A 21,078-nucleotide genomic window follows, 5' to 3' on the forward strand; every position below is an offset into this window, starting at 1 on the left:
AAACAAATTTAATGTTTAAACTCAAATCTACCAAGTAGATTTTGGACAAAATGTATAAAGTGCATGTTAAGTGATTATTTTCAAATCCTAACAACATCAATGATAAACTCCTACGAATGTTTGGTTATTTTAATTTTGACATAAATTGACAGAAGTCTTTATTTTGGCCCTTATCCTCTTCCGTACTATTTTCATGTAAATGCAACAGTTAATTTACTCAGTAACAGCTTTTCGGTAAAGTACCAGGAATTAATGAAAAGTCGGGTTGCAGATGGGAATTAATGTCAAACTTTGATAAATCTGGAGATTAAAATGTTGAGCAGCTGTTTGCCGTCCAGCTGTTTGGATTTTTTTCCCCTCTGATTTCCTGTTTCATTTCAAACAGTCTGTATGTTTACCACTTACTGCTTTGCTATACTTAAAAAGGCGATTTACAGTGTTTGTTCAGGCCATTAAAAGCCTCGCGCTGCTGCCTTTTGGCTGAAAGTGTAAAATCATTGGTCTGGTTAATTTCCCATCTGAGAGCAGAAGCTGCTGCTGCCTTCGGGGAGAGTCTGCGGCCTCCTTACCGTCTGGATAACGGCTTTAAAAGTTGACATCCATGTCAGTCATACAGAGGCAGGTTGCATCAGTGTCAGCTTTTATTTATAACAACCAATTATAGAGCAGCAAGAGAGGCGGAAAGGATAACTTTAAGTATAAAACCTGGAAGAATAATCAGCCTGTAACCTGTTAGTGCTCCAAGATGAAGACGTAAATGTGCTTCCACAAGGTTTTTACTTTGTGATCGAAATGTAACGTTTTCCCCGGGAAAGTTGAAACTAATGTACTGTTTCTTCATTAGCGCTCCGTATCTGCGTCCCATTTTCTCACACGACGTAATGAAGCGTATTTTTAACCATTTTCTGTCTAAATTTGTAACGTCGTTAATGCTAAGCCTTGCAGAATCCTTAAAAGTTTTGGTGACCAGTTACGGAGAAAACCACGAAGGAAAAGACAAAGCAGGAGAAGATCCGGTCGCCTTTGTCTTCTGGATCTGTTGTTACAGTTTAACTGGAAACTGCTTCAGTTTTTTACGTATTTAAGAAACCTTTAGGATTTTTTCAAACCTTAGCAGAACTACACCTTGAACTTTTAAACATTTCGCAACCACAAACGTCATTTGGTTTTGAGATTTAGAGAAAGCAGTGTATGTCTAAAGGTTTTTTTTTTGTCTGCTCTGTTCACTGTCACACTTTCAATTATGACCAGTTTCCCTTGGAAGTCGCCTAATTAGTAAATATAAACTAGTTAGTAAGTAAGTTTAGTAAACGTTTTAACGTTTTAACTTAATCTTATCATAACTCCGGGTTTTTAAAGAAAAGTTTAGAAAGCAAACAGAATCTTGAAGACCACGCAGAAACAGAAAGCGTGTAAGATAGCATTCACTTGTGTCTAGTTTGGTTTAGTTGAGCTTTAGTTCGTTTACCTAGAAAGTCCGGTTCGTTTGGGGAGGTGTGAACGTGGAATCAAGCTCCGATGAAGACCAAAGCAATCTGCTAAAAAGTTCGGTTGATGTGAACTCTGTTAGAATGTATACGTGAACGCCAAGCAGACCGGAGACCGCTCCAAAAACAGGAAGTGGACTACAGTGCAGGGCATTCTGGGTAAATACAAACAGAACAAATGCGTTAGCCTAGCGCCAGTGGGAGAAATGGTTTGTTGTTTGTAGTCAAAGACGAAAGAGAAATCCTAAAATCCGTTTGTGTTTACATTTTGTGAAACAGGAAGTTGCGCTCGGCGACTTCTTCAGCGGTTTTCATGTTGTTTCCTTGAGTAGCGCCCCCAGAGGGGAGAAGGGGTAACAGGTTTTTCAAATGGTTTGGTTGGTTTGACTGCAGCGTGAAAAAGAACCGCAGCCGCTAAAAATGGAGCAAATGTTGCAACTTTGATCCCGGATCAAACCGAATCTACCAGACTGAGGTGTGAAAACACCTGGGAGTAAACCTGCTGGAGTCACCTGAGCTAAGACTGGAGGAAACGAAAAGTAAAACTCTGAATCGACACCCAGAGACACAAAAGAATAAATCAGGGTCTAAAACTTTTAGATCTACATTAAACAATAGCTATTCAGCAGTTAATTCATGCATTTCATTTAGATGTGTTAGTGCAAAGTAAATACATGTTACAAGGGCCTAGTCAAAGTACAGACCTTACATAAATAGATGGAGGCCCTCAGTCTAATCCGACTGAACTTCAGCAGCTCTGCAAACAACAGTCAGAAACCTAGTTTGTATCTAAAACTGTATTCAAAGTCATTTTTATTTTATGTAAAAATAAAATACATTAAAGTTTGAGGAGGCTGCACAGTGGTGCAGTTGGTAGAGCTGTTGCCTTGCAGCAAGAAGGTTCTGGGTTCGATTCCCGGCCCCGGTCTTTCTGCGTGGAGTTTGCATGTTCTCCCTGTGCATGGTGGGTTTTCTCCAGGTACTCCGGTTTCCTCCCACAGTCCAAAAACATGACTGTCAGGTTAATTGGCCTCTCCAAATTGCCCCTAGGTGTGAGTGTGKGTGTGTGGTTGTGTGTCTCTGTGTTGCCCTGTGACAGACTGGCGACCTGTCCAGGGTGACCCCGCCTCTCGCCCGGTATGCTAGCTGGAGAGGAACCAGCACCTCCTGACCCCACTGAGGGACAAGGGTGTAAGAAAATGGATGGATGGATAAAGTTTGAGGTTCGAGTTTTCACTGTATTATTTCTCCTGCCAGACTCTGTTACTCATATCTGACATTTTCTTTCTGCCCAGAACCTTTGAGAAAGGCCAGTGTGGACACAACTCTGCTGACAGACGTTAAACCTTCTGATTTGTTTTCTTATTTGTTTCATTTGCAGCAGAAGAAAATCTCTCTGGTTTGGTTTTGCAGCTCTTTTCGGCGAGGCTGCTGCATTAAACATGACTTTTATAAAAGTAGGCAAACATCACGGGAAGCTTTTGTCTTCATGTTTTATGCAGATCAAATATCAGCTGCATGTTTGACCTCAGGATGGTGTCAAGGGATATTAACTTCATTTAAATTATTTTATTCAAATTTTTCCCAACGTAAAGTCACTTTCACAGACTTGCGGTTGCAAAAAAATATGTTAGTTGATCTCACACTGTGGCGGAAAAGCAACTGGTGGATTTATTTAATCAGAATCTGCTTCATTATGTGCAAAAACTATGAATTTACTCCAGTTTTCTGCGTTTGCAGCAGCAGACAGGCAGGAATGTGGGTATTTGTTTTTCAGATGAAAGAAGCATCACACTGGGTTTTAACTATTGATGATTTTGTGTTTTAAGTCCCAGGACAACCGTGTCAGTCTGGATCAATGTTGGGATCAATTTTTGTTTCTTTTTATGTCTCTTGCTTTTCTAATTTGAGAGAATCACATTTCAAGGTTTCGTGTGGAGAACAAACAAATCTTTATGTCCTTGAATCATTTGGCTCTGCAGACTGAGGCGCCTCACTTCTGGCAGATTCATTTCAAGATGTCTTTTGTTGTTTTGTAAGCTGTGCATGGATTGATTGTTATTGCTGCAGCAGGGATTTGTTGCTACGGAATACTTATTGTGTCAAAAAAGTGGAAAAATTCACTCTGACTAAATTTATTAAAGAAAAAAAATCTGAGAAATAAATTTAATGTGATCCAGATCTAAATAAGTAAATGTGTGTTTTTGTAGGTGATGTTTAGCCAATCAGAAAGCGGGGCGTTCATGCTGAAAGTGCGTTTAGACTTATTTCAACTATATTAAGATGCTTGAACTAGAAACTAGACTAAAATACTTGGTAAGATTTTGTGTTTTTGCAGTAACTAAGATATTTTTTTTTATTGTCATGTTCAAAGTTTCTCAGGTACGGAGACCCTAAAGCAGTGGCTCTTAACCTTTTTTGAGGTACCGAACCCCCCAGTTGCATATGCGCATTCACCGAACCCGTCTTATTTAGACGGGTTCTAAATAAGACCCTTATTTCCCCATAATGTGTTTTATTTGGCAGAATAAAGGAGGAAACTTTACACAGGAAATTTAATCTCAGACTTTCTGATTTTTCTACCAGACATGTGGAAACATTTCTGTCAGATTTCAGCTGGAGAGTCGCTGAACGTTTCAGTTGCTGCGAGTCTTGATGGGCAGCATTTGTTCACGAAGCAGACTGAGTTATTAGGATATACAAACGGAGCCCGTGTTGTTCTGTTCCAGCGTGTTCCAGACAGAGGAAAGTGCTCAACAAAAGCCTGAGTCACTGCTAGATTTATGCATGAAACACTCATTTCAGCGCAGGGGGAAATTATCTGCATGTTCTGTATGAGGCTGTTGGTGAGCTTTTATGTGTTTGCATGCGGAGAAATGTTGGCTGTGAAGGAGAGCGTTGTGTTGCTGCAGAATGATGATGGTTGCAGAGCCTCGTGACCAGCTGTCTGAAAGGTAAAAACGATGCCATGTTTATGCAGCTTGTCACAGACGGCGGCTTCTAATTACCTCTATAAACGCAACCAAAACATTGTCTGTAACTTCATGACACAATTCATAATTCACGCTCCATTTAAGCTTCGCTGTTCCAACTCATTTAGCAGCAGACAAGACCAGATAATAAGCTGATTGATTGGATTATTTTCAGACCGGCGATTATTTGGCTCAGGCAGGCAGGCGGTCAATGAGAAGCAAATTATGAGATTATTTGAGATTTAATTAAAAGAAACACAGATTATCTGTTTGATGCTGTCATGTTTTCTTTAAAAGTTCAAAAGTTGAACATATTTTACTTTTCATTTCAAGATTTTTTTCTAGAAGTTTTCTGAGATTAATCAGAAATGTTGAATTTTTTCTACCAAGTTTTGACTTTTCAAGCTCAGAAATTTAAAAGTTTTTTCTAGAAAAATTCTGATATTATCTCAAAATATGAGTTTTTGGACATATTTTTTAGGAGATTTTTGACTTTTCAAAGTAATAAATTTCCAAGTTTTTTTCCTAGAAAATTTCTGATATTAATCTGAACATTTTGACTTTTCAAGCTGATAAATTTCAGTGTTTTCTGTTGAAAATTTATAAGATTAATCTTAAAGTTTCTGAGTTTTTTCTGGCAAATGTTTAACTTTATAAACTCATCAACTTTAAAGAGTTTTCTCCCAAAATGTCTGATATTAATCATAAAATTTGTGAGATTTTTTTTGTAGCCAATTTTTGACTGTTAAAATTCATAAATTTCCAAATCTTTCTAGAAAATTTATGAGATTTTTTTATTTTTATTTAAATTCTAGAATCTTTTTTATTTTACAAACTCATTAACTTCAAAGTTTTCTGTAGAAAATATCTGGTATTAATCTAAACTTCCACATCTTTCTAGAAAAGAAAGAGATGAATCTAAAACTTTCTGATGTTAATCTCAAATTTTCTGAGGATTTTTTCCACAAATTTTGACTTTTTGAACTCATAAAATTCCACTTTCCATTTTTCTAGAAAATTTCTGAGCTGAAACTGAATATTTCTGTTTTTTTTTATTAAGGAAATGTACTCTTTGTATTGATGTACAGTAACCCTGATGTCGTATTACCAGAGAACCAATGGAGGGACAGTAAAATGTAGTGACATAATTGCCACTCTTCATTATTAAATGCATATTTTGGACATTTTCGCTGAAATTTCGACAGAGTTGCAGCGAGTTGCCTGTCGGAGATGAAGGCATGGCCAAGTTTCCCGGCATCATTCAGGATGACGGATGAGAGGAGACTCCCAATATTTTCTCTGTGACAGAATGAAGTGTGTAAAATGTGTTTCAGAGGAAACGTAGCAACCAAACACCATTTAATCAAAAACAGGAGAACATAGATTCATTTTCAAGACGGAGTATTTGACTCTTCGGCTTGAAAAGCAGCTGAAGTTGGTTTTAAAAACATTCCTGTTTCTGTCAGACATTCTGTTTTTAAACTCATGTGATTTTATGTCTCCGGGTTGAGATGGATTATGTTCAGATTCAACGTCATTAACTTAAAAAGTCAATTCAAAACTTCAACATTTAGCGGCTTAAGAATGCCTCTATGGAATAAACATTGTTGACAAAAACCGACTTTAAGCTCTTGTGCTGTTTTTAGAAGCAGTAGGAAACCAAACGGAAGCACAAACAATGTGAATTTTGCGTAACATTTCCCCCTTGAAGTCAAATTTTACTTTCTCATCTCGAGCTTCACTGATTTGTGAGCAGCCATTTCAACCATAACTCGTTTTGATCTCTAAACTTGTCCAGAAATAAACGTTTCTGCTGCCTGTGAGGTTTGCAGAAAGACGGAGGTAATCATCTATTCCAGTCTGCAGTCTGATATTATTCAGCGTTCAGCAGCGTGTTCATGCATGGCACACAGTCACAGTGTTCTGCAGAGACGTGACATTCCACCCCATTTAAAAAACACCAGATGCCTGTCAGCCTTTTCTTACCATCCTCCCTCTCTGATCTGCAGGCTCACTTGTGAAATATGCATTTATTAAAGCGCAGTGAAGTCCGCTGACTCCTCTACTAATGGCATTATTACTCAGTGAGTGAAGCAGCTGATTCAACTGTGCACCAGTGAGATGTTTCCGAGAATTGGCTCAGGAAAAGGATCTGCACACTTCAACACAGTTCAGTGCCTTTAAATGCACGGCGACGTTTGTTTTCTGAAAACTGACTCAAGAAAACCATCTAGAAAACGTACATGTGGGAAAACGCATGTACGTTTTATATGCAGAAAACGAGAAATTAACTCAAGAAACTGCGAAATTAAGTTATCTCAAGAAAACCATCTAGAAAACGTACATGTGGGAAAACGCATGTACGTTTTATATGCGGAAAACGAGAAATTAACTCGAGAAACTGCAAAATTAAGTAATCTCAAGAAAACCATCGGGAAATTAACTTGCCATCTCAAGAAAATGCAAAATTAACTCGCTGTTGCTAAAAACATATGGAAAAAATATATGTGGCAAACGAGAAATTAACTTATCTCGAGAAAGCAATCACGAAATTAACTCGTTATCTTGAGAAACCTGGAAATGAACTCGATATGTGAAAAATGGGAAAGTAACTAAAAAAAAAACATGTGTAAAGTATGAGCAGAAAATGTTCAAAGTTAGGCTAAAAAAACTAAAAATTAGTTGAGCTGTTAGCGTCTTGCTGGATTAGCTGATTAGCTGCTTTCCCATCATTTCAAGCTAATCTGAGCTTCAACACAGTTTGACCAGTAAATTCTTCTTTCGATGCTGTTTATTAAAAAGCTTTTAATCTTTTTATTTACCAGTTTTGCTTCACAGAAACTTTGCATTATATTCATAAATGTTTTCAGTTTTGTTAGTAAGTTAAAAACATGCTGGGAAGCAAAATGTGACGACAGAGGAAAAGTAATGGAATAAGTTGTTCATCCATCCATTTTCTTACACCCTTGTCCCTTAGTGGGGTCAGGAGGTGCTGGTGCCTCTCCAGCTAATGTACCGGGCGAGAGGCGGGGTCACCTGGACAGGTCGCCAGTCTGTCACAGGGCAACACAGAGACACACAGGACACACTCACACCTAGGGGCAATTCAGACAGACCAATTAACCTGACAGTCGTGTTTTTGGACTGTGGGAGGAAACCAGAGTACCTGGAGAAAACCCACCATGCACAGGGAGAACATGGAGACTCCATGCAGAAAGACCGGGGCCGGGAATCGAACCCAGAACCTTCTTGCTTCAAGGCAACAGCCCTACCAACTGCCAAAGGTTTTGCTGAATGCTGAGTAATTAGTATTTCTGTTTATGTAGGAGTAATTTCCTTGCTGTTAGCTGGGAGTAATTAAATTTTAAGCGCTTGAATGGCTCCAGTTTGTTGAACGGCTGATCTGAACTGCCTCGCTGGATTGTTGGTGTAATCTGGACTACCTTCCCAAAGTGAAAGGGATTAGCAGGACGTGGTAACCTGAGGGAACGCTGCAGACCTGGTTCCACCTGCCAGGTCCATCCGACTCGGCTTCTGTTCCAGCCAGCCGCTCTGCGATCCGCCGCAATCCAGGCTGCTGCGCCGCTTCACGTCACCAAGCCGTAACAACTGAGCTGGTGCTGCATGTTTATGGAAACATTTTAAAGCTTAGTTTAGTTGTTTATCTTCCTCACATTTGTTTTTGGATAGTTTTTGCTTTATTTTGACATTTTTGTAGAAGTATCTACTTTTATTTTAGACAAAAATATGATTATATATTAGTAATATCAATTTGTTGAACTTGGGTTGTTATGTAAAGTTGCTAGCTTTATTTCATGTCATAATGTTTTTCCTACATCAAAAATATACCCAGAGTGTTAATTAGGTTTTTTTCCCCACACATGTTTGAGAAATCCTTTAATCTCCATGGCAACCATTCAGGGTGCCTAAACGCTTGGTCTCACTCAGCTCCTCTAGACTAGTGGCAGCAATAATTAGCAAACAACTGGTGGAACTGCATTTTTGCTGAGCTTCTTCACGTTATTCTTTTAATGGTTGTATGAGAAGCATTGTTGTCATGACGAGCTGTAGGCGAAGTGCTGAAAAGAGCAGGAGCTTCTTAAAGAGACAGAGGCCCAATTTCAAGGCGTCAAATTCGGAAGGCGCATTTTTTTAAGCCATGTTTGATAGATATAACATTTTTATAGCAACTGGAGGCAACAACTTGATTGAGTTATAAAATGGCACTATGTTCCTGGGAAATACGTCGCACCGGCCCTTTAAGGAATATCAGTTTCTTGGACTCTAAGATGGCAGCAGGATGTCAGAGTCTCTCTGTTACCTTCACCCAGATTTCCTTTTCTGAATCTTTCATTCCACCATTTCTGGAGTAAAAATTGCTTCTTTTTTAGGGGGGAACAGCTGTTTTCTCTGGTTCTGGGTTGTTTTCTGATTGCACCTTTTAAGCTTTAATCATTTGTTGTGATGTGTAACCATGGCAACAAGGTGTTAATCAGCAGGGAGCGGCTGATTAACACAGGAAAAGCTGAAATATTTATTTAATTTGCCTTTGGAATCAATAAAAAAATGTAATTTGAAAACATTTAAGGTTCATAAAATGTGTTTAATTTATCTGAGGTTACATTTTTGTGTGTGTCATGAAACTTAGAATTATTTTCATATTTTCACATTTTGATACTGTGCAGGTGAGTAAATAACTCCAACATTATCAACACGATTGGGTTCATTTTTAAATAATCATGTATATTTTACCATCTAGCTGCTTTTAGAGAAAGAAAATCCTGGTTTCCTGAAGGTCAGATGTTTAACTCAGGCTGTAACAGACTGGATGCCCAGAGAAAAAAAACTCTTATCTGTTCATTGTAGCGTTGGATGATTAGCTACCTGGAAGGTAAGAAAATGTTCTGTAAATGTGACTCAATGGGTGGAACAGAAAAAGCAGCTCAGCGAGGGCCAACTGTGAAAGCCTGACCAGAGTTAGACGGCGGCTGTGGAAGCAGGTGTAGAAAATAAATCAATGGCTGGAATTTATCTTGTTAACTTGAGGCAGTGGTGCAAGACCAATTGCATAAGAGCGCTGAGGAAGCTGGGTCAGGCAGGAAGGAGAGGGAGCAAAGGGCGAGAGGAGAGCAGACGAGCAGAAGAGAAATCCCAAAACGCAGAGGACAAAATATGAAATCCATAAATAAATAAATTTAAAAAACACCTTTTTTCCCTGCAGCCTTGAAGCAGGAAGGATGAAGGCTGCTTACTGACTGTGAGTGGATTTGTTGTTTGTCTTGGCAGAGATCCGGGAAGCGTTTAAGGTGCTGGATCGTGATGGAAACGGGTTCATTTCCAAGCAGGAGCTGGGAATGGCCATGCGGTCTCTGGGGTACATGCCCAGTGAGGTGGAGCTGGCCATCATCATGCAGAGACTCGACATGGACGGTGAGTCATGGCCGCAATCAGCCGCACAAACGTATTCGCTCTGCATCACCTCCACAAATGCAAAACGGCTTATTGTTGTACAAACAGTCATAAAAACACCAAATACTACCAAGTACAGCTTTTAGTGCAAATGTGCACTTGAAGTAAGACAACAGTAACTTTAAAGTAACTTAGCATTAAATTATAGTAGCTTGTTTTCATGTACGTCACAGAAAATGTGAACGTTTTAAGCCGATAATTACTTAATATTGATGATGTTAGTGAAATAATCTGCCAATGGAGCTAGAACTTGGTTGCCAGGTAACAGCCTGGGCTCGGCTGGAGTTGCTAGGTAACAGCCTGGGCTCGGCTGGGGTTGCTAGGTAACGGGGCAGTGGAACGTTCTACCAGGGCAAATAGAACTTTGTAATCAATATTTCAGACATATTTATTTAAAATAAGTTCCTATTTCTTGCTGAAAATTACTTGCAACTTAGTTTTGTCTAATTTCAAGTTCTCTAAGATATTTTAATTAAAAATTAGACCAAAATTACTTGGTAAAAATGGGTGGTTTCACAGTAAAAGCATAATTTTTTGTGTGCATCTCTTTAAACTTCAACATAAATGTAAAACTACACAATGTGCTGGCTTTAATGTTTTGCCTGCTTTACTACTATAAAAATATCTAATATTACCACATTTCAAAACAGTAAAACAACCAGAAACCCAAAGCATTTTAGTAAAAATTTTAGAAATCTGAATCTATTCCAATTATTTCCTGCACAGCCAGCTTTCCTTTGACCTTTTAATCAAAACACATGAAAAAGCTTTTTTCTGAAAGTATTATTTGTATCCAGCAAAGTCTGAGACAAACTCCAGTTAGAATAAAACTGTGTTTTTGCAGAGCACTGCAAAAACACAAAATACTACAAAGTATTTTTGATTAGTTTCTACTGTAAATATCTCAGTACACTTGAAATAAGACAAACTAACTTACAAGTAACTTTTTTTAGCAAGATATTAGGAGCTGGTTTTAAGTAAATAATCTCTTAGCATTGATGCCGATCTTCCACTGGCAAGTTATTTCACTCGTATCAAGACATTTTTCCCATGTTATAATTGTGACTTTTTCATCAATATTAAGGAAATATTAACTCAAAACAAACTCTTGTATGTTGCTGACAACTTACTTATGTTTGTTTTGTATTATTTCAAGTGTAACAACATATTTGCAATAGAAATTAGACCAAAATTACTTGGTAATATTTTGTGTTTTTGCAGTGTGGTTTAGACTTTCTTTTTTATTCCTGACAACCTTTTTACCTTCTGAACCACTTACTTTCTTCCAGACATTATTGTACTGCATTATTTATCACTTTGATAAGTGATAAATAATTAGCTTCATGTTTTAAATTCATGAAGCTAATTTTAAGCTGCAGCCCTGATTCATCACCAGAGTTTGGAAAAAGATTTTAAATTTAAGTCTGAGCGTTCACATGATAATTAGTAGGAAGAGAAACGGCATTAAAGAGAGGGATGACATTAGCAGACGACTGGGATTGGATTTTGGTGATTATATTTTGGCCAGATGAGATGTAGCGAACATTTGATCCTCGCTAACCTGCTGATTTTCAGCCTTGCAGCAAAGTTCAGCTAATCATCAAATCGACAGCTGTGCTAACTCACATCAGCTCTGTGAAACTATGTCTACTTTTTGTTTCTCTCATTTGATTTTCCTCCAGTTTAGCTCTTAGTTTCTTCTGTCTTTCAAGTGAACTTGAGTTACTTTGCTCATGCATGCACAAATTCACTTCTGTAATAATTCATTTGTTCAGTTTCCAGCTGCTGGGTTGTAAAAAATGTAAGGGAAAAAAGACGTGAAAAGCAGGTGGCTTTGACTATGACGGACACAGAAAGTGACTCAGTGACTTTGTGCCGAATGTTGAGCTGTCACAAACTGTGCCTACAAAATGAGACCCAGCATCCATGATGTGTTTGGCTAAAAAAAAAAAGGTTCACATTTGTTCCACAGCGTTAGGCTGCGCTGCACATTGTTCGTTTAGTAGCTTTCATGCAAGGGCGTAACAAAACATTACTCTTTCAGTTTCAAAAATGATTACAAAACACACTCCATGTCATTTTATTACAATGTTAGCTTGTTAATTTATAAGTATTTCCACCATTTTCAAACACACAGTCCTGTTAGCATTGGTAGCTTACAGATAAATGCACAAAGTTTACACAGATTTGACAAAAACAAACTGATACAAAAACTTGACAGAATATTTAATTTTTTCACGTTTTTAATTTGTAGCTTCAATATTTTACATTTTCAGTTAAAATTCTGTTGTTTTTAGTGAATATTAATGAATATTTAGGTGCGGTGGCAGAATCTGCATGCAGTGCAGGTACTGGAGCATGCAGACGGCTAAGCACAGAGCTATTTTGGTCATTACTGTATTATTCATATTAAAGAAGCTCACACACTAATGCCGTACGCTGATGGTGTGGGTAGTGCAATCAGATCAGAGAGATTTAAACCACATGGCAGATTCATATTCAAATCCACATTTTATCTATAAATTCACTGCATTTTTGGGGCGATTTGATTCGACTAAGCGGCACAGATTTAGTCCAGACGAAAGCAAAGAATCACTGGCAGCAAAAGACAAAACCCAAAATATTAAGACCAGTTAAAAGTGGTAGAAATTCACGTTTTGCTCTGCTGGAAATTCAGAAGTTCCTGAGCAGAATTTCAAAATGCCAAAAAAAACAAATCAAAATGAGCTGCTCAAAGAATTATTTTGCACTGCAAAAATACAAAATCTTACCAAGTAATTTTGGTCTAGTTTTTACTGCAAATATCTTAGTGCATTTGATCAGAGAAAACTAACTTACAAATAACTTTTCAACGAGAGCTTGTTTTAAGTCAATAATTCCTTAATATTGAAGAAAAGTTCTAGTTTCATTGGAAAATTTTATTTAATCTTTTATTTTTCCCATTTTTTTAGTGATAATCTTTCATTGGAACAAAAATGTTTTCATCAGCATAGTGGAATCATTTACATCAAACAAGTTTCTATATCTTGTTTAAAATTTACTTATAAGTTAGTTTTGTTTTATTTCAAGTGTACTAAGATATTTGAACTAGAAGCTAGATCAAACATACTTGGTAAGATTTTGTGTTTTTGCAGTGTGCACTTTGAAATTTTACTTAATTTTGGTTATTTTTAATCAATCAGTCTGCATAGCATAGCAGTTCAAATTGGTTTACTTCATAAAAACAAAAATAAAAAGCAACAAAAACAACATAAAGTCAACAATTTAGAAACCAAATCTTATATTTTCATGTCAGATATGTTGGTCAGTGTTCCAGGTATTATTAATCAAAAGCAGCTCTTACAGAGCTGAGTTTTAACTTTGATTTAAAGGAACTCTGTGTTTCTGTTGTTTCGCAGTTTTCTGGAAGTTTGTTCCAGATTTTTGTTGCGTAGAAGCTGAATGCTGCTTCTCCTTTCAACCTTTCAATTCACAGGGGAAAAAAAGCCCATAATGCTGAGAGAACAAAACTAGAGCATAAATAAATTTCCATCCTCTTTCAGGTGATGGACAGGTTGACTTTGAGGAGTTCATGACGATTCTGGGCCCAAAGCTGCTGACGTCTGAAACGAGAGAAGGCTTCCTGGGCAGCACGATAGACACCATCTTCTGGCAGGTAAATCTGAATCCTTTCAGCAGCTGCTGTGGCTTTTATTGTGATTTAACCCAAATGTTCACCTGATGGCGTGTCGGATGCTGACACATCAGATCTGAAACTTTAAAGAATGGAACTGAAGACGATAAAACACGGAGGCTGTCAGATGGAAATTCAGGATTAGAGGGGAAAAATTTGTTAAACTGACTTTGATAAAACAGAATTAATCCAATAAAAATAGAAGAAACGAACTGCTGTGTGTGCCCGTGTGTGTGTGCGTGTGTGTGTGTACCAGGTTTTTATATCCTTATGGGAACCTATCGACAATGTGGGGTTATGGGGACTGTTGCTCCTTGTGGGGACATTTTCTTGGTCCCCATGAGGGAAATTGTTGTTTTTGGGTTAGTGGTTTGGTCTGTAATGGTTAGGGTAGGGTAAAGCTTAAGATATGGGTTAGGCTGTAGAAATTAATGAAAGTCAATGTGAAGTCCCCATAAGTGATGAAAACACGACTGTGTGTGTGTAAAGGGCAGGATATCTGGCACCTGAAAAGCTTTTACCGAAATCTCCATCTTGAACAGTGTTACCTCTGGGTCACAACTTGTGGTCTGCACTGTAAAACTACAGGCTGGGCGAATGTATTGCCAACAACATTGACTTATCAAAATACGGTGCTGCTTCCACATTTTGTTTTCTGTAATAAACGTTAGCCTGGGAGCGATGGGCCTCCTCTGGAGTATAAAGGAAGCTTAGAGAAGGGGAAATAAACAGCAATGCTTGATTTATGACCACTATAAGTCGACGTAGCTCATAAATGATGTGCTGAAGATTCAGTTTTTTTTTTTTTATAGTTTGTGATAACTTGGGAATGTGAATCTAAGGAGCTTGGTTATTGCTTTCAAATGTCTTGTTTGAAGTAAAAGTTAAATGTTGAAAGGTGTTTGTTTCTAGAGTTGTGTTGCTCACTGTAGCAGGTTGTCGGATTCCTTGTTTTTATAGACTTTTGTTCATAATTTGTTATTATGGACAATTATTCCATGTGGTTTTGGATTCTGTGCAGCTGGAAGAATGAACTTTGTTTTACTTTCAGACAGTTGCTATGAATCAACATGTTATTATATAATTGGGAACAGCTGATTAGCATCTTAAAAGCTCAAATAGCACCTGATCTTTGACCCCCAAACCTCAGACGAAATGTAAAGGAGACATCTAGGATGCATAGCAGAGAGAGAAGGAAGTTTATAGCATTTTTCCCATCAATCATAATGATCATGTCCCCTACTCTAATGTTAATGATAATTGACAAGGATTATGTCCCCGACTCCAACATCAATCATAATGGACAACAATCATATCCCCTTCATCCATCATCCATTTTTGTTGATTTCTTTAGTTTTATGAGTAAAACAAGGTTACTTTGTATTTTGTGCCGTAATTAAATCTCTTTCTCTTTAAACCAGATAAAACAAAAATAGATTTCATGTTGGTTTGCAAACATTTATTAATAAACATTTATTTATGGCAAAATGTATAAAAATTATTTAGTCTGCATTTGCAGCAAAATGTTAAGCAGTAACCTCTGATGAAACAAATTCAAATTTAATTTAAAAAAAAAACTTTATTAATCCCAAAGGGAAATTAAATAAATCTGTAAACCTAAAATCTGCAACCCCCATTCCTTAACATTTTTTTTTCTCCATTTCAAATCAAATCAAAGATTTGACAAAAAATCATTTTAGCAGCTAGAAAAATTAAGACATTGTTAAAAATAATGATAAAATCCAGAACAATACCAAATAAAACATTAGTAAATCACCTGGTAATTCAAATTTTTAAACTAATTCCTCCATATTTCTTATGCCTAACTTACTAAAATTATATGCTGGTGCATATTTACATACCAATACATACTATTGTGAAGAGACTAAAATATGATTGCAAACTTGAACAAAGTAAATATTTCATTTAATCCAAGTGTTAGAAATCCAGCAGGATTGGCTACACATTCCCAACTCGGAGATTATGAACCAAGAATGCCATTTAATTTTTCACATTTAAAGCCATCTGACAGATTTAAGGTTTTGCATTTTTAGATTGAGATTATTTTGATCTGCAGCTTCATAAAGCAGAACTAAGGTTTCTGAAAGCAGCTTTGTTAGTCGATAATGTTTCTGTCCCTGTGAATGAAATGCAAATGAAGATGTTTAGAAAGAGGAACTCTGTGTGGCCCTTCGGATAATCACCCGTTATCAACGGTTTTCATAATGCTACATCTGTCCGTTTCTGGTGTTTTGCTGAGATTTGTCTGGATGGAGGCCGAGGACTGGGATATTTAAAGTGTTGCGTAAACAGGCGGAGCGTTTCTGAACCTCAGATCAAGTCCCGCTTTCATCGGTTTTAACCTTGGAGGAGAGAAGCTCGCATCTTGTCCTGGCTGGGAGATTTTCTCATCCCAATAAAATCAGTCAAAGTGTCACATCCTCACCAGCTGGGGTGATGGGATAGTGAGTCACTGGTGTCACACACATGCATGCACACACACGCACACACACACACACACGCGCACACGCACACACACACACACACACACGCACACACACACACACACACACACACACACACCTTCCTACTCACTCGGATCTGCTCTGAAAGACTTGGGGATTGTATCTAATCATCCCCTTAGATAATTACATCTCTGTAATTGAGAAGCTATAAACGTCTTTCTGTTCTTTGTTTTGCTAATCGTCAGATGGGTAATTAGCAAAGTGTTTACTGAATTTTGAGGAGTAAATAGATGGAGTCTCCTGACTATTTGACCAGTTCTGTTTAGATTCAGAATAACAAAACATAAAAAGCTTGTTGTTGTTGTTTGGTTTCTTTAACCATTAAGAATATATAATCCTGTCGGGTTGGCTGCCACTAACTGGGTCTGATTTTCTTTTTGGGTGTTTTGACACCTGGTAGTTTGTTCGGCTTGCATTTGTTAAATTTTTCAGCTGCTTTGGTTCTCTTTCACACTGCATTGTGTCAAACAAAAGGAGCCTTTTGAAAAACCTGTTCCCCTCCTCGCCTGTGGGGGCGCTACTCAAACAAACCTCAGGAGAAGGAACAGAGCGTAATTTCCTTTTTCACAACTTACTGCTGTAAGATTAATTTTCAGAAACTCGCACTTTTAGGTTCAAAATCTAAAACCGTCTAAATTTATTTGACTTGGAGAGCAGAAGGCAGTAGACACAACCGAATGCGGCTCAACTGTTTTACAGTGCAGTGGCATACCTCCACGTGCTGCATGTCAGTAAAACCATCAGCTTGATGTAAACTTTCAAACTGAATAGTAACTGATGTTGTAATTATCACAATATTTAGTAACAATATTGAACTAAAATGTTTTTCTGTCCCATTTTATAAATGTATTTATGATGGTTGAGTTGTAAATATTAAATATATTTCACAAAGCAGAACAAACCGAACAGGAAGTATTTCAGAGTGTTTGGTGTTTTAGCAGGAAGTGAATCGTTTCCTTTGTGTTTGTTTGTTAAACTGCAGCTCTGCTGGTCGTCTGATTTCCTATAACTTCCTGACAGAACAGCAGGAAGCAGCTTATTTTAGAGCTTCGCTCTGCAATCATTCTGGTAGCTCAACGCCCACCATCTATATGGAAAACATCAACTATTAAAGTCTCCTTTTTATGAGGCCCAGCTGGCCTTTTCTCTTTCTGTTGTTTCCCAAATCCTGTGGGAGACAACAGCTCAAATGTAAAACATTTTACTTTAAGTTCTGCTCTCTAAGTCAAATAAATTTAGCCAGTTTTAGAAAAATAAACTTACAGTAGTGAGTTGTGTTATTGATTTTGTCAAAACCTCCAGATGTTGGATAAACTAGAGTTTTTAAGATGGCACTTAAAAAACTGGATAAAACAGACAGGAGTGGGAACCATTTCCCAGAATGCTTAACAGTGTGTTTTTTGTGTGTGTTTTCTTAATGTGAATGTTTATTTTAATGCAGCTGACAGTTTGCACAGCTTGAGGATAATGTCCTGTTCACACTAAATGTTTCTGAGCTGAATTCATTGAGATGTTTAATAAAATTCATCATCAGATTGGATAATAAACCGTCAAGTTAAACCACCTTCAAATGTTTTGCAGTGCGTAAATCCCTAGAATATTTTCTTCTAATCCCTTCACATTATAAATGTAAAGCTGTTGCACATTAAACATTCATAAAAACATACCTGGCGTCACTTGTTTACTTATTACAGATAGCATCCTGTAAGCGCCACATTGTCCGACATCAAGCTGTGAAAAACACAAATCCTGTTTTTATTACTCTGATGAGTCGGCTGGTTTTTGACGTTCCCATCCTTCTTAAAGTTATTTAGCAGAATTTAACTCTGTGCTCTTATGCTGAACCTTCATTTCCTGTTTTTCTTCCGATCCCGAACGCTTTATAGGGCATTATTGGAGATCATCATGATGTTAAACGATCCAGTTCAAAATTCATTTTATTCCATTAGTTGTGGAAATGACACAGAAGTCCCTCTGAACCAATGTCTGCTGTCGTGGCAAAAAACAAAACACATTTTCTGGGAAGGAAACGAGTGAGACGGAAAAGCCAAATGGTAGTTTGTGTATTTATTGTTGAGCATAACTCACAGGGCGAAGCATCAGCCTGGCTGCAAAAAGGCTAAAGAGGAAATGAAGAGATGAATCCGTTTTACAGAAGATGATCAGATCTCTGATTTAAACCAAAACAACCTCTTATTCCTTTAAATAAGATTTAAAAAATACTGTTACTATCTGTAGATGTTTGGACTGTTAGTGTAATTTAGGCTTCTGTTTTGATACACTGCAAAAACACAAAATCTTACCAAGTATGTATAGTCTAGTTTATAGTGCAAATGTCTTGGTGCACTTTAAATAAAACAAAACTAAATTACAATGGAGGCTTGTTTTAAGTAAATAATTCCTTAATATTGATGAAAAAGTTCTACTTTCATTTATAGCATGGAAAAATATCTTGTTATAAGTGAAATAATGGAACTAGAACATTTTCATTAATATTCAGGAGTTATTTATTTAAAACAAGCTCCTATTTCTTGATGAAAAGTTACTTGTAAGTTTGTTTTGTCTTATTTCAAATGTACTAGTGCAGTGGTTCTTTACCTTTTATGAGGTACCGAACCCACCAGTTTCACATGCGTCTTCACTGAACCCATCTGTAGTGATAAAATATGATCCCAACTAGAGTCTAGTTGGATCACCCCAAGATCACCAAGTCTTCTTAAAAGGTAGAGCCTCTGAGAACAGTTTTCTCAGAGACTCTACTTTTGTGTTTTTGCAGTGAGAAAGTTTATTTTTACTCATCTGGGCCACTTTCCTCAATTGCTAAGTTAAGAAAGAACTAGAAATGAGTAAAAAGGCTGACCAGTTTGAAAGTAAAGCCTGTAGATCTGCTGATTAAGATGACCTTAAATCAGTGGTTCTTAACCTTTTTAGAGGTACCGAACCCACCAGTTTCATATGTGCATTCACTGAACCCTTCTGTAGTGATAAATAAAATATGATTTTTTTTCCCCCCAAATTCAGGGGTGACACAACAAGAGTCTAGTTAGTGATCACTAAGTCTTCTTAAAAGATAGAGTCTCTGAGAACAGTTCTTCAAAATATAGTCAGTGTTTTCAGCAAAGTTGATCTGACTGTCCAGGAACGACCCAAGGTATTTAAAATCTGCCACAGTTTCAACAGGTTGGCCATCGAGAGAAACTGGAACCACTTTAAGGTCTTTAGGTGTTTAGATCATTTAATTTAATTCTGATTTAGTAATGTAATTATATTAGTTGTGTTACCTCCCCACGCCACTAGAGGCAGTACCAACCCCGAAAAGATGCGACTAAGGAGCAGATTTAGAAGTACACCGAAAACTACAGAATTTGGTAAAAACTGTGAGCTTTGCTGAAGTAAATAAAGACACAAGTTCAAATCCATGCTGAGAGTGGAGCTCCTTCAATCAGGGCTCCTCGGCAGCTCTGATTGGCTAAGCAATTTAACGTGATCCTCTGATTGGCTAAGCAATGTAACGTGATCCTCTGATTGGCTAAGCAATGTAACGTGATCCTCTGATTGGCTCAGCAATGTAACGTGATCCTCTGATTGGCTCAGCAATGTAACGTGATCCTCTGCAGCAAGTGATGGCAAAGCGGGGCGTCATCACGACTTTACACAAGTGTSTCTTTACCTCCGCGGCAGAGGCTCCGCCGAACCCCTGAGACCGAACCCAGGTTAAGAACCACTGCACTACTGTAAGAAACCCAACCAAAAATACTTGGTAAGATTTTGTGTTTTTGCAGTGTACCAAAACAGAAACACAGATGATACTAAAAGTCCAAACATCTGTAGTTAATAATAGTATTTTTAAGATGAATTTGATTACTTTATGTCTAATTAACTCTACTTTTCATGCTGAAATAACATTCTCAGTTTTGAAACCATAAAGACCAAAGTTAGTCGTTTCTCTAACTTTGGTTAAATTCTTTTTAGGACAATTTAGATTTTTTCCCTGAACATTGGGATTTAAAACAGAACCTTAATTAAACTGAATCTGTAGATATCTGGATAATACTCCTTTGTTTCAGTAAAATCCTCCATTTCTCCATTTCCTGTCGGTCGGTGACGTTGTAGACACTCCCACCGTAAATCGCTGCCATTAATCTTCTTTTTATCAGGCCTTTGTGCCGAGGGAACAGTTTGAATTCATATTGACTTTGGAACAACTCATCTGTGATGAATAATACATGCAGCGCAACGATTTTTATTTTCTGCGGAGACAGGTGGAGGAATAACTCCATGTCGGAGTTCTGATATGGAGCTCCATATCACCTGGTTCTGGTGAGGTTCCCCAAACCCAGAGGGAAGACGGGGCTCCTCCATCATGGATCCTTCAGACGCATGCAGAGACGGTTCATCAAGGCAAACATGAACTTTGTCTGTTTCTGTTTTCACATTTCGGTTTACGATTTTACTGGATTATTGTTTCGATCTGGGAAATAAGGATTTGTTTTTTCTAGTTTTTCTACTCACAAGGTGAGTTTTTTTTACAGTACATTTTTAGCAACAGGGGAATTCAAGGTGATTAAAAGGAAAATAAAACAACAAACAAGGAAAAACATCACAATTCAATTAAGTCTTGATTTAAAGGAACTCAGTGTTTCAGCAGTTTTTTAGTTTTCTGGAAGTTTGGTCCAGATTTGAGGTGCTGATGAGGCAGAAGCTGAATGCTGCTTCTGCCTGTTTGGTTCTGGTTCTGGATCTGATTGGTTCTGATTGTGGTTCTGGTTCTGATTCTGGCTCTGATTGTGGTTCTGGTTCTGATTGTGGTTCTGGTTCTAATTCTGGTTCTGATTGTGATTCTGGTTCTGGTTCTGATTCTGGCTCTAGTTCTGGTTTTGATTGTGGTTCTAATTCTGGTTCTGATTGTGGTTCTGGCTCTAGTTCTGATTCTGGTTCTGGTTCTGATTGTG

The 21,078-nt window shown here is 37.6% G+C and overlaps 1 protein-coding gene across 2 annotated transcripts in view; it reads left to right on the forward strand.

The window, feature by feature from the left end:
* The window catches only part of caln1 (calneuron 1), a 68,182-nt gene that overhangs the window by 22,652 nt on the left and 24,452 nt on the right, over positions 1 to 21,078 (forward strand). For both annotated transcript variants that reach the window (XM_008426558.2, XM_008426555.2), the window contains exons 3-4: positions 9,746 to 9,889; positions 13,471 to 13,583. In XM_008426558.2, coding sequence (XP_008424780.1) covers positions 9,746 to 9,889; positions 13,471 to 13,583 — 257 coding nt within the window. The remainder of the gene's footprint in view (positions 1 to 9,745; positions 9,890 to 13,470; positions 13,584 to 21,078) is intronic.

This window comes from Poecilia reticulata, linkage group LG13, assembly GCF_000633615.1.
Source record: "Poecilia reticulata strain Guanapo linkage group LG13, Guppy_female_1.0+MT, whole genome shotgun sequence".
NCBI classification, from domain to species: Eukaryota; Metazoa; Chordata; class Actinopteri; order Cyprinodontiformes; family Poeciliidae; genus Poecilia; species Poecilia reticulata.